The sequence below is a fragment of the Oratosquilla oratoria genome, chromosome 36, assembly GCF_046742065.1.
Source record: "Oratosquilla oratoria isolate Oo_2021 chromosome 36, ASM4674206v1, whole genome shotgun sequence".
NCBI lineage: Eukaryota > Metazoa > Arthropoda > Malacostraca > Stomatopoda > Squillidae > Oratosquilla > Oratosquilla oratoria.
This window is the reverse complement of record NC_134812.1, coordinates 14,947,076-14,966,429: the sequence shown is the minus strand read 5'-3', so window position 1 is coordinate 14,966,429 and position 19,354 is coordinate 14,947,076. Positions and strand designations below refer to the sequence as shown.

General features: G+C 34.8%; 1 protein-coding gene across 1 annotated transcript in view; it reads left to right on the top strand.

Annotated features, from left to right (window-relative positions):
- LOC143019030 (uncharacterized) overlaps positions 1-18,020 on the top strand; it is a 60,297-nt gene extending 42,277 nt beyond the window's left edge. The window contains exon 4 of the mRNA XM_076174731.1: positions 17,730-18,020. Within this exon, the coding sequence (XP_076030846.1) occupies positions 17,730-17,856 (127 nt within the window). The 3' untranslated portion in view covers positions 17,857-18,020. The remainder of the gene's footprint in view (positions 1-17,729) is intronic.
- Positions 18,021-19,354: the final 1,334 nt, after the last annotated feature.

Here is a 19,354-nt window from a genome sequence, read left to right as displayed (position 1 = left end):
TTTTTTTTTTTTCATTAGCTTCATTTCTTATTGCCTTATCGTTCTCTATTTCTTCATCGTCTGTGTATTTACCTAGTTATATTTACCTAGTTGTATTTTACGGGAAAGGGAGCTATGCTCATATGTCCCGTCTTCATATCTCATTCTATCTAAACTATTTTTAAATTCACGTATTGTTTTTGCACACACTACTTTCTCATCTAACTTGTTCCAATTGTCTATTACTCTGTGAGGAAAGCTGTTCTTTTTCAGCTCTCTTCTATAGCTGTCTTTCTTGATTTTCTTTCCGTGTCCTCTTGTGTTTCTATCATCCCATTTTATTAGATCCTCTCTATCAATAATTTCTATGCCTTTCATGATTCTGTAAATAGCTATCAAATCTCCTCTCTCTCTTTTTTGCTCCAGTGTCTGTAACTCAAGTTTTGCTAGTCTCTCTTCATATGATAGTTTTGAGAGTGTTGGTGCCAATTTTGTAATTGCTCTTTGTATTCTTTCAAGTTTTTTTTATACATTTTTTTGTACTTGGTGACCACATCGTTGCTGCATATTCCAATCTTGGTCTTATCAAAGTGATTAGTATTTTCTTCACCATTTCTTCATCCAGGTATGTAAATGCCACTTTGATTGTTCTTATTAAATTATAAGTTTCACCAAAAATCTTATTTATTTGTTTCTCAGGTGACATATTATTCATAACAATGACTCCCAGGTCCTTCTCATTTTCTACTTTTTTTATACTTTCTTCTCCCAATTTATATGATCCTGTTATTCTGTTTTTGCTTTTTCCAAATTCCATTATACTACACTTTTTAGTATTGAACTCCATCTCCCACTTCCGACTCCATTCCCAGACTATATTTAGATCACTCTGTAGTGATTCACAATCTTCGTCCGTGTTCACTTTTTTTAATAGTTTTGTATCATCTGCAAAAAAGCTCATATATCATTAATATATATAGCAAACATTATTGGGGCCAAAACTGTTCCTTGTGAAACACCACTTATTACATCATCCCAATTTGAGTGTTTGTCTCTTATCCCTACTCTCATTTTTCTTTCTTGCAAAAAGTCTTCCATCCATTTAAGCAGTTTGCCCTGCATTCCTCCTTCGGTTTCTAATTTCTTAAGTAACTTCTTATGTGGTACTTCGACAGAAGCTTTTTTTAGGTCAAGAAATGCACAATCAGCCCATCCATCTCTTTCTTGTATTATATCTATTAGCCTTGAATAAAAACATTAAATAGGTGACGCATGATCGTCCTTGTCTCAATCCAAATTGCCTTGGATTTAGCACTTTTTTTTTTTTTTTTTTTTTTTTTTTTTTACCCTTCTACTTTTGACAATTCTTTCACATATTTTTGCTATTGTGCTTGTTAGAGAGACTGGTCTATAGATGGTAGGGTCTTCATTATTTCCCCCTTTATATATAGGTACTATATTTGTTTTTTTCCAATCATTTGGAACTTTTCCTTCTTTCAAGGAACTGTTTATTATGCTATGTATTTTGTCGGCCAGTTCATTCCTGCATTCTTTCAGAATCCAGTTTGCTATTTCATCTGGTCCATGCCATTTTCTGACATCAAGATTACTCAAGCGTTTCATTATTTCATTCTTTGTTACTTCTATTTCTTTCATAGGGGGGACTTTCTCTTCCCATTCGATCTCTTCAGGTTGTATGTTCTCCCTTGTAAACACTGATTTAAAATGCTTGTTCATAATTTCCGCCATTTCTATTTCCTCTGTGTATTCAACTCCTCCTTGTCTTAATTTCTCCAAATCTTATTTGTTTTTCAGTTTGTTGTTTAAAAACCTGTAAAATATCTTTGGTTGATCTTTACATTTTTTTCAATTACATCTTTTTCATAATTTCTGTTTTCCTCTCTGCACACTTGTACATATTCATTTCTATAACTAGTATATATTTTCCATCTTTCAGGTCTTTTGTCTTCCTTCCATTTGGTCCAAGGTTTATCTCTTTTGTCTTTTAACTCCCTACAACTTTTGTTGTACCAGCACTTTACATATTCTTTTTCTTGTTTTTGTCTTGGGACATACTTTTCCACTCCTTTTTTATAATTTTTGTCAAAATATTCCATTTCTCTTCCAATGTTGTTTCTTCTTTGTATATTCCTTCCCAGTTTTCTTTTTGAAAGAACTCTCTTATTTTATCAAAGTTTGTTTTTTCATACATCATTCTTCCTTTTCTATATTGTTCATTTCTTTTCATGTATTTTTCCTCATTTAGTTCCAGTTCAATCAATATGTGGTCACTTTTACTTATTGGTGTTTTATATTCAATCTTTTCTACTATTCTAGGTTCAGATGTGATTATTAGGTCTAGTCTCGATGGTTCTTCTTCATTTCTATACCTAGTGTTCTCCTGTATCCATTGTGTCATTGTATGGTCAATAATCATCTCGAGTAGAACATTTCCCCATGAGCCGTCTCCACCCTTTACTGTCATCTCTTCCCAGCAGACTTCTTTGCAATTAAAGTCGCCCATCATAACTATTCTTCCTCCATCTTCCATTATCTTATCTAATTGTCTTCTAACATACTTTTATGTTCACTCTCTTCCCACGAGGCTGTTTTTGGAGGCATATAACACAATGTAACACATGTTTTGTTTATTTGTATTTTTTCATGTTTATATATTTATTTCGTGTCACTGAATCCAAATATCACATTAGTTTTGACGTAACATCGATATTTCTTTATTTATCAGTAGTTAATTGATTCAATCTACTTTAGCATTCTAAGGATAATTATACAACATCTAGCATTTTTTTCATGTTTGACATTATGATAGTTTTCTATCTTCATTACTGAGTGTGCAAGATGCAAAGAAGAGTTTTTATTTACATTGTGGAGCAATACTGCTTTGTGACTTCGTGTTGAGCTTTCTATGAACAGTCGCCATTCTGCAGGATCTTGTTCGCGTCCAAGGGCTGTAAACAAACCAGTAACATCCTTACAATAACACATATCATCACTAAAGTCATAGTAAATTTTAAATTCTTCATGTCTTCATGTCTTCATGTCTTCATGTCGTTTCCGGTACACAGATGTCCTGCAGTCTTCTCCTAGTAGATTCCATTCTTTCATCCTTGATGTAAGAAGCTCAGCTCCTGACTTAGTAAGACCTAAATCTCTGATTAAGTCATCTAGCTCACTCTGACTTGGAAAGTGAGGCTCCGAAGTCGTTCTTGGTGCGAAATCTTCGTCTCCCATTTCATGGCTGCTGCTACCTGCTGACCCTTCAGATGAAATTTCCATTGCATCTTCCATCTGGAAAGAAAGAACTAAATATAGCAACTTCAACAAAGACGAATAGCATTAGTATTCCATATATCTTTAGGAAAGTGAATGTATATTAAGTACTTAATATTGAAGTTAATTAAAAGTAAAGAGAGTATGATAAAAATAAACTTGCATTTTCTGGTGGTTGTGGTACTGGTAAGCTATCATCATGTGGGACAGGTGCTCTAGATGATGGTATGTCTGGATACTGCAGAGCTTGTCTTCCTTTCACTTTCCTGTACTTCGTCACATCAATCATACAAAAGTAGCAGTCGTCGTGATGGTTCTTCGGCTCTCTCCATATTCTAGGAATGACAAAAGGCATTGCCCTTCCTGTACCTCTCAGCCATCCTTCTAGAGTAGATCGGCAGCTTCCACATATCACATGAGGTGCCCATGGCTTGTCCTGGTCACCCATGGGCATTCCGAAATAGAGTCTGTACGCTATCCACACTTTAGCACCTCTCACGATCTTATGTAGTACTTGTTTTTTCCCCAATGTAATAACCACACATATAGCAAAATATATCAGGAGAATTTTCACATCCTCTAGTAGCCATCTTAACAGGTAAATAGTTCAGTCATTGATTTGAGAGAAAATTAGATAAAAATTTAGTAGCAGACCACATAACAATTCCAAAATATACATGGTAACATTGAAATTATATGTATTTCTATAACGGTCGATGGTACAGAAAAAATTATTGCATATTTGAAATCAGCAGGAAAAATGGATTATAAACTAAAAAATATATATATATATATACAATAAACAAAACTTTTGAAAAAAAATGTTACGTTGTGTAATTTGTCACAAAATTTGCTCTTCTTATCTCTGTCTTCCACTTCGATCATAATCATCTCTACTGTATTCTTTCCATATGTGACACACCTCACGTTTATATCCTTCTTAGTCAGGAACATAACTCCACCCCCTTGTTTTGTCTCTGTTTCTAATCCAATAATTATATGCATCATGTCCTACACTGTTGGGTGGTAGTGGACCTTTTAATTTCGTTTCTACAATTCCCATTATGTCCGGTTCTTTTTCCTTCAGATAATCATTCAGCTCATTCAATCCTGTTATTAATCCATCTATATTTGTGTAAGACACTCTTAGTTTTCTGCCACTTCCATTGTATTCTCCGTTTCCCTTTTGTTTTTCTCTAGTGTGTCGTATTTCCTTTCATATTCACTACTCTCCAATAGAATTTCTCTTTTTCTGACTCTGTTCTGTTCTCGTTTTTTTTTTTCCCTTAGCTTCATGTCTTTTCATTTTTTCCTCCTCTCTTTCCTCTTTATTCATTTCTCTTTTTATCCATACCTTTTTATATTGTTCACTTGCTGCTAGTTTCCCTGTTTTTGCTGCTGTCGTTTGTGACCTGAATTTAACCTTAATTGGTCTGGTCTTATCTGTGCTATACTTTCCGAGTCTATACATCTCTTCAATTTGTTTCATGATTTCAGATTCATCTTCCTGAACTAATTCTAATAAACTGCTTACTTTTTCTTTTTCCTCATTGATTCTTGTCGTTCTATTTAGGTTATGTTTCTCTTCCATTCCTAATATAATTATACATTTCTTTTTATCTGCTAAGGCTCTTACTATATTCTCCTTCTGTCTCGTCACTTTAATAACTGAGTCTTCAGTTTGTTCTTTCATTTGTTGTTTAATTATGTCAGTAAATGCAACTTTACTGTTTTCTTGGATTTTTTTCTAACCCTGTGCTTCTTTTGCTATGGCCTCTTTATTGCCTTTATTATTCATCTTTAATTCTTCATTCTCCTCTTTTACTTCCTTTAACTGTCTTTTTAATTCTTCTATTTCTTTAGTTAAGTTTTTGTTCACCTTCTCTAGTTTTTCCAATTTTTCAACTCTCTGCGCAATTTTTGCTATGTTACCGAACCTATTCTCGCAATGTTCGGTCATTTGTTCAAGTTTTTCCTCTAGTCTTGCTAATCGGGGGAGGTTGGTATCCGCCCCCCCCCCTCATTAAATCCCTGGAAATTATTATCTTCACCTTCCATTGTGCTGCTCTTATCTATATTTCTAATCTTTACATTTTTGTTAATCCCTTCACCAAAATCATCGGTCCTCCCCTTCCTCATTTCCTTCCATTTCCCTCAGTAATCCCTCCCCTTCTCCTTTTTCCTCACTTTCCCACTACACCACGAGCTTTCCCCTTCCCTGTAAATACAATAAGGTACTTCCTTTGCGTTGAGATCCACGAAAATTTCACTTTTTCTTCAGAACTCCAATCTTCGCCGTCCATCCGACGAAAGTGTGTGTATTTACCTAGTTGTATTTTACGGGAAGGGGAGCTATGCTCGTGGGGTCCCGTCTTCATATCTCATTTTATCTAAACTATTTTTAAATTCATGTATTGTTTTTGCACACACCACTTTCTCATCTAACTTGTTCCAACTGTCTATTACTCTGTGAGGAAAGCTGTTCTTTTTCAAATCTCTTCTATAGCTGTCTTTTTTTATTTTCTTTCCGTGTCCTCTTGTATTTCTGTCATCCCATTTTATCAGATTCTCTCTATCAGTAATTTCTATGCCTTTCATGATTCTGTAAATAGCTATCAAATCTCCTCTCTCTCTTCTTTGCTCTAGTGTCTGTAGTTCAAGTTTTGCTAGTCTCTCTTCATATGATAGTTTTGAGAGTGTTGGTGCCAATTTTGTAATTGCTCTTTGTATTCTTTCAAGTTTTTTTATACATTTTTTTGTACTTGGTGACCATATCGTTGCTGCATATTCCAATCTTGGTCTTATCAGGGTGATTAGGATTTTCTTCACCATTTCTTCATCCAGGTATGTGAATGCAACTTTGATTGTTCTTATTAAATTATAAGTTTCTCCAAAAATCTTATTTATATGTTTCTCAGGTGACATATTATTCATAACAATGACTCCCAGGTCCTTCTCATTTTCTACTTTTTTATTCCTTCTTCTCCCAATTTATATGATCCTGTTATTCTGTTTTTGCTTTTTCCAAATTCCATTATACTACACTTTTTTGTATTGAACTCCATCTCCCACTTCCTACTCCATTCCTGTACTTTATTTAGATCTCTCTGTAGTGATTCACAATCTTCTTCAGTTTTCACTCTTTTCAGTAGTTTTGCATCATCTGCAAAGAAGCTCATATAGCTTTCAATTCCTTCGTCCATATCATTAATATATATAGCAAACATTATTGGGGCCAGAACTGTTCCCTGCGGAACACCGCTTATTACTTCATCCAATTTTGAGTGTTGGTCTCTTATCACTACTCTCATTTTTCTTTCTTGCAAAAAGTCTTCCATCCAATTTAGCAGTTTGCCCTGTATTCCTCCTTCAGTTTCTAATTTCTTAAGCAACTTCTTATGTGGTACTTTGTCAAAAGCTTTCTTTAGGTCTAGAAATGCACAGTCAGCCCATCCATCTCTTTCTTGTATTATATCTATTAGCCTTGAATAGAAACATATTAAATTGGTGACGCATGATCGTCCTTGTCTGAATCCAAATTGCCTTGGGTTTAGCACATTGTTTTGTTTTGTTTTTTTCCTAAATATTTTACCCATCTACTTTTGATAATTCTTTCACATATTTTTGCTATTGTACTTGTTAGAGAGACTGGTCTATAGTTGGTAGGTTCTTCTTTATTTCCTCCTTTATATATAGGTACTATATTTGCTTTTTTCCAATCTTCTGGAACTTTTCCTTCTTTCAAGGAACTGTTTAGTATGCTATGTATTTTGTCTGCCAGTTCATTCCTGCATTCTTTCAAAATCCAGTTTGCTATTTCATCTGGTCCATGCCATTTTCTGACATCAAGATTACTCAAGTGTTTCAATATTTCATTCTTTGTTACTTCTATTTCTTTCATAGGGGGGACTTTCTCTTTCCATTCGTTCTCTTCAGGTTGTATGTTCTCCCTTGTAAACATTGATTTAAAATGTTTGTTCATAATTTCCGCCATTTCCATTTCCTCTGTGTATTCAGCTCCCCCTTGTCTTAATTTCTCCAAGTCTTGTTTGTTTTTCAGCTTATTGTTTACAAATCTGTAAAATAGTTTTGGTTGATCTTTACACTTTTCTATGACATCTTTTTCATATTTTCTCTTTTCCTCTCTTCACGTTTGTACATATTCATTTCTATAACAGGTATATATTTTCCATTTTTCAGGTCTTCTGTCTTTTTTCCATCTGGTCCAGGCTTTGTCTCTTTTGTCTTTTAACTCCCTACAACTTTTGTTGTACCAGCATTTTACATATTCTTTTTCTTGTTTTTGTCTTGGGACATACTTTTCCACTCCTTTTTTGTAAATTTTTGTCAAAATATTCCATTTCTCTTCCAATGTTGTTTCTTCTTTGTATATTTCTTCCCAGTTTTCTTTTTGAAAGAATTCTCTTATTTTATCAAAGTTTGTTTTTTCATACATCATTCTTCCTTTTCTATATTGTTCATTTCTTTTCATATATTTTTCTTCATTAAGTTCCAGTTCAATCAATATGTGGTCACTTTTACTTATTGGTGTTTTATATTCAATCTTGTCCACTATTCTGGGTTCAGATGTAATTATTAGGTCTAGTCTCGATGGCTCTTCTTCATTTCTATACCTAGTGTTCTCCTGTATCCATTGTGTCATTGTATGGTCAGTAATCATCTCAAGTAGAGCGTTTCCCCATGAGCCGTCTCCACCCTTTACTGTCATCTCTTCCCAGCAGACTTCTTTGCAATTAAAGTCGCCCATCATAACTATTCTTCCTCCATCTTCCATTATCTTGTTTAATGCTATCTTTGTGTCCTCTAACATACTTTTATGTTCACTCTCTTCCCATGAGGCTGTTTTCGGGGGCACATAATTTATCACAAACTTTCTGCTCTTCTTATCTCTGTCTTCTGCTTCGATCATTATCATCTCTACTGTATTCTTTCCATATGTGACACACCTCACGTTTATATCCTTCTTAGTCAGGAACATAACTCCACCCCCTTGCTTTTTCTCTCTGTTTCTAATCCAATAATTATATGCATCATGTCCTACACTGTTGGGTGGTAGTGGACCTTTTAATTTCGTTTCTACAATTCCCATTATGTCTGGTTCTTTTTCCTTCAGATAATCATTCAGCTCATTCAATCCTGTTATTAATCCATCTATATTTGTGTAAGACACTCTTAGTTTTCTGCCACTTCCATTGTGTTCTCTGTTTCCCTTTTGTTTTTCTCTTGTATGTCGACTTTCCTTACTTTCATATTCACTACTCTCCAATAGAATCTCTCTCTTTCTGACTCCGTCCTGTTTTCGTTTTTTTTTTCCTTAGCTTGAAGTCTTTTCTGTTTTTCCTCCTCTCTTTCCTCTTTATTCATTTCCCTTTTTATCCATACCTTTTTATATTGTTCACTTATTGCTAGTTTCCCTGTTTTGGATAAGATATTCTCTGCCGTCGTTTGTGACCTGAATTTAATCTTAATTGGTCTGGTCTTATCTGTGCTATACTTTCCGAGTCTAAATTTCTCTTCGATTTGCTTCATAATTTCTGGCTCATCTTCCTGAACTGATTCTAGTAATTGGCTTACTTTTTCATTTTCCTCTTTGATTCTTGTGGTTCTATCTGGATTGTGTTTCTCTTCCATTCCTAATATGATTATACATTTCTTTTTGTCTGTTAAATCTCTTACTATATTCTCCTTTTGTCTCATCACTTTTATAACTGAGTCTTCAGTATGTTCTTTCAATTACTGTTTGATTATGTCAGTGAATGAAACTTTATTGTCTTCTTGGGTTGTCCTCCAATTCTTAGCTTCTTTAGTTATGGCCTCTCTGTTTTCTTTACTATTCCTCTTCAATTCCTCATTCTCCACCTTTACTTCTCTTAACTGTCTTTTTAGGTCTTCTATTTCATCAGTTAAAATTTTGTTCGCCTTCTCTAGTTCTTCCAATTTTTCAAATGTCTCGGCAATTTTTGTCATTTTGCCAAACCTAACTTCCCAGTTGTCAGACATTTTTTCAAGTTTTTCCTCCAGTTTTGCCAGTCGGGGGAGGTTGGTATCCGCCGCCCTTTCATTAAGTCCTTGGAAATTATCATCCTAACCTTCCATTGAACTGTTCTTATCTATGTTTCTGATCTTTACAATTTTGTTAGTCCCCTCATCTAAATCCAAGTCGTCCGTTCGACGTTTGTTTATCAACCGTCTAGACTCTTGGACTAAGTCCTCCCCTTCCTCATTTCCTTCCATTTCCCTCAATATCCCTTCCCTTCTCCTTCCCTATCACTTCCCCACTATTTCACGAGCACTCCCCTTCCCTATAAATACAATAGGCACTTCCTGAATGCTGTGATCCACGTAGTTTTTCCTTTTTCTTTGGAACACCAGTTCACGCCGTCCATTCGGTTGAAAGGGTGTGTGTATTTACCTAGTTGTATTTACCTAGTTGTATTTTACGGGAAGGGGAGCTATGCTCGTGGGGTCCCGTCTTCATATCTCATTTTATCTAAACTATTTTTAAATTCATGTATTGTTTTTGCACACACCACTTTCTCATCTAACTTGTTCCAACTGTCTATTACTCTGTGAGGAAAGCTGTTCTTTTTCAAATCTCTTCTATAGCTGTCTTTTTTTATTTTCTTTCCGTGTCCTCTTGTATTTCTGTCATCCCGTTTTATCAGATTCTCTCTATCAGTAATTTCTATGCCTTTCATGATTCTGTAAATAGCTATCAAATCTCCTCTCTCTCTTCTTTGCTCTAGTGTCTGTAGTTCAAGTTTTTCTAGTCTCTCTTCATATGATAGTTTTGAGAGTGTTGGTGCTAATTTTGTAATTGCTCTTTGTATTCTTTCAAGTTTTTTTTATACATTTTTTTGTACTTGGTGACCATATCGTTGCTGCATATTCAAATCTTGGTCTTATCAGGGTGATTAGGATTTTCTTCACCATTTCTTCATCCAGGTATGTAAATGCAACTTTGATTGTTCTTATTAAATTATAAGTTTCTCCAAAAATCTTATTTATATGTTTCTCAGGTGACATATTATTCATAACAATGACTCCCAGGTCCTTCTCATTTTCTACTTTTTTTATTCCTTTTTCTCCCAATTTATATGCTCCTGTTATTCTGTTTTTGCTTTTTCCAAATTCCATTATACTACACTTTTTTGTATTGAACTCCATCTCCCACTTCCTACTCCATTCCTGTACTTTATTTAGATCTCTCTGTAGTGATTCACAATCTTCTTCAGTTTTCACTCTTTTCAGTAGTTTTGCATCATCTGCAAAGAAGCTCATATAGCTTTCAATTCCTTCATCCATATCATTAATATATATAGCAAACATTATTGGGGCCAGAACTGTTCCCTGCGGAACACCGCTTATTACTTCATCCCATTTTGAGTGTTGGTCTCTTATCACTACTCTCATTTTTCTTTCTTGCAAAACGTCTTCCATCCATTTAAGCAGTTTGCCCTGTATTCCTCCTTCAGTTTCTAATTTCTTAAGCAACTTCTTATGTGGTACTTTGTCAAAAGCTTTCTTTAGGTCTAGAAATGCACAGTCAGCCCATCCATCTCTTTCTTGTATTATATCTATTAGCCTTGAATAGAAACATATTAAATTGGTGACGCAACGCATGACCGTCCTTGTCTGAATCCAAACTGCCTTGGATTTAGTACGTTTTGTTTTTTGTTTTGTTTTTTCTAAATACTTTACCCATCTACTTTAATAATTCTTTCATAGATTTTTGCTATTGTACTTGTTAGAGAGACTGGTCTATAGTTGGTAGGGTCCTCTTTATTTCCTCCTTTGTATATAGGTACTATATTTGCTCTTTTCCAATCTTCTGGAACTTTTCCCTCTTTCAAGGAACTGTTTATTATGCTTTGTATTTTGTCTGCCAGTTCATTCTTGCATTCTTTCAAAATCCAGTTTGTTATTTCATCTGGTCCATGCGATTTTCTGACATCAAGATTACTCAAGTGTTTCATTATTTCGTTCTTTGTTACTTCTATTTCTTTCATAGGGGGACTTTCTCTTCCCATTCGATCTCTTCAGGTTGTATGTTCTCCCTTGTAAGCACCGATTTAAAATGCTTGTTCATAATTTCTACCATTTCTATTTCATCTGTGTATTCAACTCCTCCTTGTCTTAATTTCTCTAATTCTTGTTTGTTTTTCAGTTTGTTTACAAATCTGTAAAATAGTTTTGGTTGATCTTAACATTTTTCTATGACATCTTTTTCATATTTTCTTTTTTCGATCTCTGCACACTTGTACATATTCATTTCTATAACTAGTATATATTTTCCATTTTTCAGATCTTTTGTCTTCCTTCCATTTGGTCCAAGGTTTATCTCTTTTGTCTTTTAACTCCTTACAACTTTTGTTGTACCAGCACTTTACATATTCTTTTTCTTGTTTTTGTCTTGGGACATACTTTTCCACTCCTTTTTTATAATTTTTTGTCAAAATATTCCATTTCTCTTCTACTGTTGTATCTTCTTTGTGTATTCTTTCCCAGTTTTCATTTTGAAAGAATTCTCTTATTTTATAAAAAAAAAAAAAAAATCAGACATCATTCTTCCTTTTCTATATTGTTCATTTCTTTTCATGTATTTTTTCTCATTTAGTTGTAGTTCTATCAATATGTGGTCACTTTTACTTATTGGTGCCTGGTATTTTATCTTTTCCACTATTTCAGGTTCTGATGTGATTATTAGGTCTAGTCTCGATGGTTCTTCTTCATTTCTATACCTAGTGTTCTCTTGAATCCATTGTGTCATTGTGTGGTCAATAATCATCTCAAGTAGAACATTTCCCCATGAGTCTTCTCCACCCTTTACTGTCATCTCTTCCCAGCAGATTTCTTTGCAATTAAAGTCGCCCATCATAACTATTCTTCCTCCATCTTCCATTATCTTGTTTAATGTTATTCATGTGTCTTCTAACATAATTTTATGTTCACTCTCTTCCCACGCGGCTGTTTTTTGGGGGCACGTAGTTTATTACAATCTTTCTGCTCTTCTTATCTCTGTCTTTTACTTCTATTATAATCATCTCTACTTTATGCTTTCCATATGTGACACACCTCACGTTTATATCCTTCTTAGTCAGGAACATAACTCCACCCCCTTGTTTTATCTCTCTGTTTCTAATCCAATAATTATATGCATTGTGTCCTATGCTGTTGGGTGGTAGTGGACCTTTTAATTTTGTCTCTACAATTCCCATTATGTCCGGTTCTTTTTCCTTCAGATACTCGTTCAGTTCATTCAGTCTTGTTATTAATCCATCTATATTTGTGTAGGACACTCTTAACTTTCTGTTATTTCCATTGTATTTTCTTTTTCCTTTTTGTTTCTCTCTGTTATGGTCCACTTCCTCACTTTCATATTCACTACTCTCCAATAGAATTCTTCTTTTTCTGACTCCGTTCTGTTCTCGTTTTTTTCTTTAGCTTCTTGCCTTTTCATTTTTTCTTCCTCTGTTTCCTCTATATTCATTTCTCTTTTTATCCATACCTTTTTATGTTGTTCACTTGCTGCTAGCTTCCCTGTTTTTGCTCAGATATTCTCTGCTGTTGTTTGTGACCTGAATTTAATCTTAATTAGTCTAGTCGTATCTGTACTATATTTTCCGAGCCTAAACATCTCTTCAATTTGTTTCATGATTTCAGGTTCATCTTCCTGAACTAATTCTAGTAAACTGTTTACTTTTTTTTTCCTCTTTAATTCTTGTGGTTCTATTTTGGTTAAATTTCTCTTCCATTCCTAATATAATTATACATTTCTTTTTGTCTGCTAAGTCTCTTACTATATTCTCCTTCTGTCTCATCACTTTAATAACTGAGTCTTCAGTTTGTTCTTTCATTCGTTGCTTATGTCACTAAATGCAACTTTACTGTTTTCCTGGATTTTTTCCAGCCCTGTGCTTCCTTTGCTATGGCCTCTTTATTGTCTTTATTATTCATCTTTAATTCCTCATTCTCTTCTTTAACTTCTTTTAACTGTCTTTTTCATTCTTCTGTTTCTAAAGTTAAGTTTTTGTTCGGCTTCTCTAGTTCTTCCAATCTTTCAACTCTCTGCGCAATCTTGGCTACGTTACCGAACCGATTTTCCCAATGCTCGGTCATTTTATCAAGTTTTTCCTCTAGTCTTGCTAATCGGGGGAGGTTGGTATCCCCCCCACTCTCTTTAAATCCCTGGAAACTATTATCACCTTCCACTGTGCTGCTCTTATCTATATTTCTAATCTTTACATTTTTGTTGATCCCGTCATCACCGAAATCCTCATCATCGGTCCGTCTTTTGTTTACAAGACGCCTGGTCTCCTGGACCATGTCCCCCTCTTCCTCATTTCCTTCCATTTCCCTCAATAATCCCTCCCCTTCTCCTTTTTTTATCACTTTCCCACTACACCACGAGCTTTCCCCTTCCCTATAAATACAATAAGGTACTTCCTTGACGTTGAGATCCACGTAGATTTTCCTTTTTCTTCGGAATTCCAATTCTCGCCGTCCATCCGACGAAAGTGTGTATTTACCTAGTTGTATTTACCTAGTTGTATTTTACGGGAAGGGGAGCTATGCTCGTGGGGTCCCGTCTTCATATCTCATTTTATCTAAACTATCTTTAAATTCATGTATTGTTTTTGCACACACCTCTTTCTCATCTAACTTGTTCTAAGTGTCTATTACTCTGTGAGGAAAGATGTTTTTTTTTTTTAACTCTTCTATAGCTGTCTTTCTTGATTTTCTTTCCGTGTCCTCTTGTATTTCTATCATCCCATTTTATCAGATTCTCTCTATCAATAATTGTGTGTGTGTGTGTGTGTTTACCTTGTTGTATTTACCTAGTTGTATTTACCTAGTTGTATTTTACGGGAAGGGGAGCTATGCTCGTGGTGTCCCGTCTTCATATCTCATTTTATCTAAACTATTTTTAAATTCATGTATTGTTTTTGCACACACCACTTTCTCATCTAACTTGTTCCAACTGTCTATTACTGTGTGTGTGTGTGTGTATTTACAATTTACAATTGAAAGCTCACAAATTTAGGATGAAGGACAGCAAGGAAGATCCCCTGAAATGAAAGAAATAACAGTGACACAGAAAGAAATAAGGGAACAAATAAAAAACCTTGATGTCAGAAAGTCACACAGGCCCAATGGAATTGCAAACTGGATACTGAGAGAATGTATAGATGAACTAACGGACAAATTGTACAAAATAATTGACATCTCACTCAAAGAAGGAAAAGTACCACAGGATTGGAAAAATGCAACTATTGTACCAATATACAAAGGGGGAGACAAAAAAAAATTCCACAAACTATAGACCGGTATCCCTTACAAGCACGGTAGCATAAATATGCAAAAAAGTTATTAGGAATAAAAGGATTAAACACTTGGATGAGAACAAAATACTAAATTCTAAACAATTTGGTTTTAGAAGTGGAAGATCATGTACAAACAAACTTAATATGCTTTTACTCAAGATTAATAGAAATAATACAAGAAAGAGATGGAGGGGCTGCTTGTACTTTCTTGGACTTAGAAAAGGATTTTGACAAAGTACCACACAAAAAGTTACTAAGAAAAATTTAAATAATAAGTGGAGTACAAGGAAAGTTATTGGATTGGATGAAAGATTTCTTGAACGGAAAAAAAAGGAGAGTGGTACTTAGAGACAAGAATTTCAATTGGGAAGAAATGATAAGTGGAGTCCCACAAGGCTCTGTATTGGCTTTGATAATGTTTGCTATTTATATAAATGATATGGATGAAGGTGTGGAATGTTATATGAACTTCTTTGCAGATAATGCAAAACTACTAAAGAGAGTAAGTGCAGAGGAAGACTGCAAATCTTTTCAAGAAGACCTAGACAAAGTCTGGAAATGGAGTCAGAAGTGGGAAGTGAACTTCCACATTAAGAAATGTAGCATATTGGAATTTGGAAAAAACAAAAATAGAATATCAAATCAATATAAAATTGGTACAAAGGAAGTAAAAAAAAAGTAAACTCAGAAAGGGACCTAGGAGTAACTATCTCAAATGACATGACACCAGACAAACACATCAACAAATTAGTTGGAGAAATTTTCAACTTATTAAGATCAATGAAAGTAGCCTTTGAGTAAATGGATGAAGAAATGGTAAAGAAAATACTAGTTACACTGATAAGACCAAAATTAGAATTCACTGCAACACTATGGACACCCAGTTCCAAAAAAACATAAACTAGAAAGAATTCAAAGAGCAACAACAAAGATGGCGCCAACACTCTCCAATTTGACATACGAACAAAGATTGGATAAAATAAATCTACCAACCCTGGAACAAAGAAGAGAAAGAGGTGATTTGCTAACCATCTACAGAATTATGAAAGGGATGGAAATTCTTGATAGAGATGACTTACTAAAGTGGGACAGAAGAAAAACAAGAGGACACAAGAAGAAACTTAAGAAGGACAGTTACAGAAGAGATCTGAAAAAGAATAGCTTCCCACACAGAGTGATAGATATCTGGAACAAACTGAATGAGGAAACAGTGAGTGCTAAAACTATACATGACTTTAAGAACAAACTGGATGTGGAAAGATACAAAAATGGGTCACTATGAGCATAGCTCTCTTACCATAAAATATAACTACCGTATTTTCCGGCGTATAGTGCGCGACTTTTTTCCGTTAGAAGGGCCTAAAAATGGGGGGTGCGCGTTATCCGGTGGTGCGTATTATCTACGGCCTACGATAAAAATTCTGCGGCTGTGTGTAATTTTTTTCCCAACAACATGACGATGTTGGCCGTCACAAAGTCGGGAGGCACACTTCTCCGTGACGTTCCGTGAGAACAAGAAGAACAGCCATGGTGACATGAAAGAATACGCCAGCATGGGCTACCGTATATAAATATTTGGTATAGGTATCTATCGAATCTTATTTTTCATGTTTAAATAGGCCTAAACACCATGAAACATGATCAATATTCATGATATTTGCCCATGTTCACAGCATCCTAGTTTGAATTTTTATGTTGGCTTTGTTGCTTCACTTTAGGTATGGTACAAATTCCGTTGCGGCCGTTCATAAACTCGTGTCAAACACCTGACTACAACACCCTCTTTCGGGAGTTATATTAACTAAACGTCACCTCGATGAGAGACTGTCCTATTTCACCACTGTCATTGCAGGTTCAAAGCTAAAACGAATCTGTAGTTTGTTTCAGTATTGAATAAAAAATGGTAAAGACGAATTATTTCCTCAAGATATAAAATGAACATTTTCTGTAAAAATCCCGAAATTTACTGTATATTTTACTTTCAATAAACTTTTTTTAGATCATATTTCCTACTATTTAAGGTACAAAGTAATAAGGGACCAACGCACAACATGAGTCATATACCGGTACACTTTTTCTTAGTTGTGTCCTGATTGATGCCTAAACTGACACTTAATTTAGTGACAAATCAACAGATTTCCCAGCGGTGGCTCTAGCCAATGAAAAATACTTCTCCATGTAACCTCGTTCACATGATATAAATACCGAGGTAAAACTGCGTTATAGACAAATGCGATCGGGCATGCGCGTTATACGTCGGTGCGCGCTATCTGTGTACTGAGATAACGAAGTGCATGGGTGCGCATTATAACCCGATGCGCATTTTAAGCCGGAAAATACGGTAGGTAAATACACACACATTATATATATATATATATATATATATATATATATATATATATATAATATACATATATATATATACTATGTATATACTTGTACACATACACATATTTATATATATACATATATAATCCTGCGAGATGGACATTGGACAGAATCATCTCTTTGCCACCCACCTTCAGATCCTATCAATTCCCCCTCTATCTGGAAATGCAGACCTGAGGAGCTGGCACCCAGCCTTTAGACCAGGCCCAAATTTCTACTAATTTGGATTAATTCCCTTGTATATGAATTACAATCTTCATACATATATCAAAGGTTTTTCCTCCTTATAAAGGGTATGACCATGTCAGAGTAAACTCGTATTTAATACACAATTAAAATCCATTTAACATCTTGGTAACAATGAAGATTTTATCATTATTCTGGCAATAACTGTTACAGCTTCCATGCCAACACTAGAAGTATATCAAATTTATCTATTGGCAATGGTACAGTCTTAAATCTTCTGTCACCAAACCTGAATTCAACTTTAATGCAACCTCCAAATTTTACTGTACTGATAGAACTTTATTCATAATTCTCTTCGCATCTTCATTAAATACTGAGGGATACATTACAAGTTAAGTAGGGCCACTCTGTCTTAATTAAATTAAGGTACTTTTTTTAAGTGACTACACATATTTAGTAAAGTAAATGATCTTGTATATATTCTTGTTACAAGGTTCCTGCATCAGCTATTAGTTCTAACCCAAAATAATCTTGACACAGGTGTGACACAGAGTTCTACAACACAGTGTACAAGTGCATTGTTGTGGCTAACACCTCGGCAAACTACCCTGAATGCTGCCCACGCTATGAATGCAACCCTGACAACCTAGGCTATTCCACCAAATAACCAGCCTTTCTCATGATTAATGTAATGAACAACCACATGACTTGAAGCAATACTATCTCATTTCAGAATAACTAAGCACTCAATTTCTACTTCAAAATTCTGAATATGGACATCTCTTCATTTTTTTAACATTTTGGCATAGAATGGGTATCCTTACCAGATTAATGTGAAAATATATATATGTACATATATATATATATATATATATGTATATATATATATATATATATATATATATATATATATATATATATATAACGGAGAAACCACTGTTTGAGTAGATATTCCCCTCAGACCTATCATCTCCAACCGGGGATCTTGTACCAGCAAGCTGTCTAAATGGTTAGCAAACCTTTTATCCCCGTTTGTTGGTACTTTCTCCGATTCTCATTTAAAACACTCGGAGGATTTCATCACAAAAATAAAAAAAGGGAATTTTTCTAGTAGGAAAATGCTTAGCCTGGATGTAATTTCTCTTTTCACTCATGTCTGTATTGATGACGTTCTATCCTTCCTGGAAACTAAGCTACAACCATTTCAGGACAAATTCCCACTTCCCGTTTCAAAAATCATTGCGCTTATTCGCCTGTGTGTCACATCAAATGTTTTTTCCTTCCAGAATTCTTTTTTCAGACAAAAATTTGGTTGTAGCATGGGTTCAAATCTCTCTCCTGTATTGGCCAATCTGTACATGGAATACTTTGAGTCTGTTCTTCTGCCCACCATTAAACCCGCAGATATGGTTTGGTTTAGATACGTAGATGACATTTTCACTCTTTGGGATGAAAATTGGGGCTCATTCGATAACTTCTTTGCTAATTTAAATTCCTTAGCCTCCAACATTAAGTTTAAAGTTGAATGGGAAGAACAAGGTAAGCTACCCTTTTTAGATGTTCTTATTGTTCGTGACGGAGACAAGCTTGCTTTTACCGTCTATAGAAAAGAAACCCATTCTGGTAGTTATCTTCATTTTTTCAGCAGTCACCCAGACAAAGTAAAAAGTAGCGTCGCTTCAGGTTTATTCCTTCGAGCCCTTAGAATTTGCAGCCCCCATTTTCTTGAAGGAGAATTTAACATTATAAAATCTCAACTTAGTAATTTAGCTTACCCGGATTGGTTCTTGGTCAAAGCCCTCAGCCGAGCGAGATCCAATTTTTTCAACACCACCCCCACTTCCTCTAATTTTTCATTGGGTAAGAGCTCTTTAATCGTTCCCTTTTCTGAATCATTCATTCCCTCGACCAAGTTTCTTCCCAAAGACAAATTAAATTTGATTAATTATTACCCTAACACCATTAATAAAAAGGTGGTAAATGTCCATCAAAGGTTAAAAGAAGAACAGAGCCAAGGGGTTTATTCGATTCCGTGTAAAGGTTGTGACTTAGTTTATATCGGACAGACTGGAAGGGATTTGAATACCAGGATGATTGAACATAAACGTTCCATTAAATATGCACAAGATAGCTCAGCTGTGTTCCAACATGTTAAGCAATTTAAA